Source organism: Oryzias melastigma, linkage group LG22 (genome assembly GCF_002922805.2).
Source record: "Oryzias melastigma strain HK-1 linkage group LG22, ASM292280v2, whole genome shotgun sequence".
In the NCBI taxonomy this organism is placed as follows: Eukaryota; Metazoa; Chordata; class Actinopteri; order Beloniformes; family Adrianichthyidae; genus Oryzias; species Oryzias melastigma.
The window spans coordinates 831737-837470 of NC_050533.1; the positions used below are offsets into that span (position 1 = coordinate 831737).

General features: G+C 50.3%; 1 protein-coding gene across 1 annotated transcript in view; it reads right to left on the bottom strand.

The window, feature by feature from the left end:
• Positions 1–917: 917 nt before the first annotated feature.
• Positions 918–5734, bottom strand: part of coq8ab (coenzyme Q8A, genome duplicate b) — a gene marked incomplete at its 3' end in the record, with an annotated part of 6525 nt that continues 1708 nt past the window's right edge. The window contains 11 exon segments of the mRNA XM_024275413.2: positions 918–983; positions 1048–1155; positions 1232–1373; positions 2331–2424; positions 2493–2574; positions 2636–2776; positions 2850–2935; positions 3705–3830; positions 3967–4038; positions 4665–4731; positions 4835–5101. Of these exon segments, the coding sequence (XP_024131181.1) occupies positions 918–983; positions 1048–1155; positions 1232–1373; positions 2331–2424; positions 2493–2574; positions 2636–2776; positions 2850–2935; positions 3705–3830; positions 3967–4038; positions 4665–4731; positions 4835–5101 (1251 nt within the window).

The following is a 5734-nucleotide window of genomic DNA, read 5'->3' on the forward strand; positions in this document are numbered from 1 at the left end:
CTGAAACTCCTGAAGAAAAACACAAAAGATCCAGCGGATCTCCTCTAGCGGATCTCCTTCAGCGGATCTCCTTCAGCGGATCTCCTTCAGCGGATCTCCTTCAGCGGATCTCCTCTAGCGGATCTCCCTCCAACGGATCTCCTCCAGCGGATCTCCTTCCAGCGGATCTCCTCTAGCGGATCTCCTTCAACGGATCTCCTTCAGCGGATCTCCTTCCAGCGGATCTCCTCTAGCGGATCTCCTTCAACGGATCTCCTTCAGCGGATCTCCTTCCAGCGGATCTCCTCCAGCGGATCTCCGTGGTTGATAACTGTCTGATTGAAACAGATTCTCGTCGTTCCTGGTGGTCATGGAGACTTTGGCCACGCCCATGTTTTTTTGCTGCTTCACAAACCTGAACTTTTTTGAAACGCAGGTTTTAATCATCACGATTTATATGAAGAAATAAACTTTGAATCTTCAATTCTTTGAATAAATGTCTTAATTCTTCAAGAAGATGTTAGAAACGTGTTTAGAAACACATTTTCACTGGAGTGGGTCTTTAAAGACAATCTGACTTAAAACATAAAAATCAGTTTTTAATCAGACTTTTTGGTTTTAAATACTTTTCTTTATGTAAATATGATTTTTCTGTTTTAAATAAATGTATTTGATTTAAATACAACTTTTGTTTTGACTTTTCTTTTCTAAATTCGACTTGTCTTGGTGTGAATTTACCCGTTTTGGTTTCATGATCTCATGGACATTCTGACCGACCCGCCTGCTCTCTTTAGGGTCCAGATGACCCCAGCCTTGTGGCCCCTCCCATCACAAAAGTGGGTTTAAATTCTGCCCCAGACGTCAGTAAAGATGAGAATCTCTGAAACAGAAGTTCATCTCGTGGGTCCAGACGCCCCACTCTGACGTAAACGTCTCACCTCGATGTAGGCGTCGGTGAAGCTCTCGTCGAATCCTCGAGTGGCTCCAAAGTCCAGCAGAGCGACCTGGAGGAGCAGAGAGGTCAGCGCAGAACTCTGAGGACGGCGGGAGGTTCTGCGTCGCACTGACCCGGTGGGTTTGAGGGTCGAAGAAGAAGTTGGACCAGTTGGGGTCGGTCTGCATGAATCTGAACTCGAACAGCTCCCTCAGACACAGAACCAGGATCTGCTCGCAGATCTGAAAGACACGGCAGCCGTCAGACCCGGCGCCGCGAGGACGTGGGGGCCGTCCATCCGGCCGGCGCCGCACGCACCTCGTTCCGCAGACCCTGAGACAGGTCCGTGGCTTTGTCCAGCGGGAAGCCCGGCACCAGCGTGGTGGTGAGGACGCGGCTGCCGCTCAGCTCCTCGATCACGTCGGGGACGTAGAAGAAGGTCTGGTCCTTCAGCAGCTCCCTGAGAGACAGATGTGTGAGGCTCCGCCCTGCAGGGGGCGGGGCCACGAAGAGGGCTGATGACCCCGCCCCCTGGACTGAAGACCATCCAGTCAGTCTAAGGCAGAGGTCTGCAACCTTCAACACTGAAAGAACCGTTTGAGTCACAGCATCCAAACAGGAAACACTAAAACAAAATAAGAGACGGATTTGTTTTTATACTGATGTTACTGTTATGACAGCTATAGATGAACTATTACTTCTTTTGGCAGAATAAAATGAAGCTTTTTTTTTCTTCAAAATTTGAAATAGTTTCTAATTTTTGTCAAATCGTTAGATTTTCAATTTTCAGACAAAAATTTGCATATCTAATGAACTAAATCAGCTAATTCAGTGACTATTTTTATTTACAAACATTTAAATCCCTAAATTTGTTTAAAAGTAGAAAGTCCAGCACTCAAAAATCTGTCAAAAAGCTTCTGAAACGTAATGTCCTTCATCTGTAAAGGAGTTGAATCAAGTTTGTTTTATTTTACTACTTACTTTTTACAGTTATACTTTTTAAAATGTTTTATTTTCCTTTAACCACAGAGCCGCCCTGAAGCGGTCAGAGAACCTCAGGAGGATCTGGAGCTGCAGGACTGTCCACAGACCGCCTCCAAAAAACGGAAATTCTGATGCAGCAAAAACCAAAACAGTAAAAATCATTAAAGATTTATTTATTAGTGATAAAACTGCAAGAAAATTGACTAAAAAGTTGAATATCAGAACTTTATTTTCAGATCATAAGAGAATGAGCCTCATTAAACAGTCAGAAAAAGACTACACTACCCAGAATGCCGAGAGGAGCCAGGAGTTAACAGAGGGGCTGATGGGAAGTTTTTTGGTGAATTGTGTTCTTTAACTGCATTAATCAGCTAAATAAAACTTTATTGACAAGAACACATCGAACAGAGCAGCGCTCTGAAGCTCCACCTACTTGAACTTGCGGGCACACTGCGCCTCCCGGAGGTAATCGCACTCCAGCGCCAGCTCCCGGCTCATGACCCCGATCAGATGTTCAGGGAACAGACCTGCAGGACGGAGCAGACGCTGAGCGGAAGTGGGAGGAGCCAACGCTGCCAGCGTGGTGTCAGATTACCGTCGGGCAGGGCGTGGCTTAAGCTCAGAGCCGTCATGATGTTCCTCACGTCGCTCTCGATGCTCTTGGCGATCCCGGGATACTGAAAGGAGGCGGTCCTCATCAGATTGCCCTTAGACCTCCCGGTTCCTCCGTGAACTCACCTGGATCTTCATGGCCACCTCTCTGCCGTCCTTCAGCCGGCCTAAGTGCACCTGACCGATGGACGCCGCCGCGAACGGACGCTCCTCGAAGAACTCCAGCTGCTCCCTCCAGTCTGGGCCCAGGTCGCCGCTGATGACCTTCTGCAGGAGAGAGAGAGGATGCTGAGCGATCCCAGGCCTCTGATTGGTCGGGAGTCCCCGCCTCCTTCCACACCATCATCTGCTTCGTGGGCATGAAGTCGGCGCTCTGCCGCACGCGCTCGAAGATCTTCGCCAGCTGAGGGTTGATGAAGGCCTCGTCTGAGGAAGGAGAGGAAACGTCTGATTGGTTCACATCGTCTGGAGGTTCTGAAGAACCGGATCACTTCTGGTTCTGTTTCTATGACAATCCAGAACCAGAACTTTACTGAGGACGATTTCTGTTCAGGTGATCGGGGGTGGAAGCTAAGCTGCTCTGATTGGTTCATTGGTCGTTTTCTGGACTGAGTGGCCCCGCCCCCTGCCATTCCAAACAGGAAGTACCTGCAGGTTCCAGCAGACGTCTATACGGTCGTTCTGTTGGTCAGAATAATCATTCTGGCTCTGATACCTTTTTTTCACTTTTTATTTTTTTTATATTTTGTCTGTAGTTCAAGTTATAAACGGACCAATCAGACGCCTCAGTAACAGGAGGCGGAGCCTGCTGTCCAACAGTCACAACATTTGACAGATTTCCTGCAGTGATGGGGGCGTGGCCTTCTAACAAGCTCACTTGACTGGTGGGAGTGGTTGCCATAGAAACCACTCCCACTGACGACGTCTGGCTCCAACATGGCGGCGCCGTGTGGTAAAACACCTGAAACCAACTGGATTCTGGTTCCGATTCAGATTCTGCAGGAAAACTTTCAGCTTTTTGGTTTGGAGACGTCTCGACTGGATTTAAGAAAAAACAGGACCCCATGACCTCACAGAAAGGGGCGTGGCCTGATGGGAACTAACCAGGTGCTGTTCAAAGCCTTTTACCTGCACCTGTAGCCCCCCCCACCCCGTCACAGACAGCCCCGCCCTCTGGCGGCGGCGCCCTCCTCACCCTGGATGCTGAGCATCTGTCCGAGTTTGAGAGCGGCTCCTCGAACTTTGCAGAGCGTGCGAACAATCCTCAGAGCGTTCGCCTCAGACAGGAACGGGTTCGAGTCCAGAACCGCCTGTTTGGAGCCTGAAAGCACAGAGACGCTCAGAACATCGCAGAAACCAGGATCTGGTTCTGCTGGGTCCACTTAGGCACGGCTATGGGCGGGATCTTTCAATAAAACTTTATTGGTCGTTAACACGCGAGCGAAGCGTTTCCTCACCTTCTTGTTTGATTTTGAAGCTCTTCTTGGCCGCCTCGGCGATGGCGCCGATGCCGAGTCCGAACGCCAGACCTACAGGAAGCAGAGCTGAGGTTCTAAAGATTCTGAGATGAACCCATCAAAGCAGACGAGACCAGGCTCCACCCCTTCCATTGTGGGGGGGTCACACTCGGCTCAGGCAGAAGGTTTCAGTTCTGCATTACAGCTGACCACAGAGTGGTTTTCCCATGAGCCTTTGCTGCTCTGGAGGAGGTGGAGCCTCATTGAGGATCCATGGAAAGATTGAAGTTTGAACTTTAGAGAATCAAACATAAACGTCAACAAAGAAACTGGATTCTTCTGATCGTAAAGGTCAAAGGTCATGTGAGCTTTTTCTGTCCTGAAGGATTTTGTCTCCGTTTATGTTTTTGTCCGATATTATCGACTTGTTGATAATAACGGACAAAATCAGAGCAAGAACGTCTGCAGAACGTCTGCAGAACGTCTGCAGAACGTCTGCAGGACATCAGCACCAAGAACAATTCCATCTGCAGACGTCTGACATCTGAAACCGTTTCTACTTCAAACCGGAGAAGGACAGAAGATCCCGCAATCCGGCGCTGAAACGAAGCGTGTCTGCTGCACGTTTTAGGCGTGGCGTGCAGGCAGAGCGGCGTGCTCCCCTCCCCCACAGCTGAAACATGAGGAATCCACTTTACCCCCGAAGTTGACGAGCCGTCCGATCCGCGTGACGGGAACCCTCCTCTCCCGCGCGCTGTCACTGAGCTGCAACAGAAACAGGATGAAGAACACACACTTCCTGCTGCGGGGGGGCAAGGTGGCGACCCGCGCCGGGACGCCGGCGCTCTCGTAAAAAAGGGGGAGGTACCACTTGCTTATATTTCTTGACTTCGGCTTTCTTCCGAGCTTTCTCGAGGTCCTCCGGCGTCAGCCGACCCACTGTGGAGCCGCCGTGGTTCCAGCGCCGTCCGGGTCCGCGGAGGAGCTCGCCGGTCCAGATCCTGAGAAACGCTTTGGAACCAGACCGTCCAGAACCCGCGAGGAGGCAGGGACCCGAACACAAAGTGGAGTATCTGTGAAAGCGAGTCGCTGTGACCCGATGGACTCGAGGTTCCGTCTGTCCGCTGAACGGCACCTGCAGAGAATTCAACAGAACCGCTTCAGAACCGAGCAGAAGGACCCATCACCAGAACCAGTAAACACATCATCAATCAGTCCAGACTGGAGGGATGAGAGCCGGCAGGTCGGGAGAAGGTTCTGGATGAATCCGGATCAGGAGATCATGAGGAGAGAAGCTGAAGACGCTTCAGGCTGAACGACAACAAAGAGGCTTCACACAGTCGGGATCAGAGACGTTAGTTCAACTCCTAAACACGGCGGCGGCACTATCATGCTGTGGGCAGAAGTCAACAAAGAACTAAACCCGGAAAACGTCACGGAGAAGCTTCTGAAGGACGAGAACGTCACAGAAACTTCAGTTATTTCACATCAAAAGTGACCTTTGATGACGTTAAATCAAAACACGAATGTTCGTCTGATCCTGAACGCCACCAGGAGGTCATGTGACCTACAGGTCATGTGACCTACAGGTCATCAGTCAGACCAACACAGAAGAATAATCTGGTTTAATCTGAGGAACAGGAAGTGTCTGGTTAATCCCGCCTCCTGTTTACTGCAAACACTGTTCAGGTTAACGATCATGGGGGAGGGGTCATGGGGGTCACGGCCCCCCCACAACATGTAAACACTGAGGCCCCGTGGGGGGGGC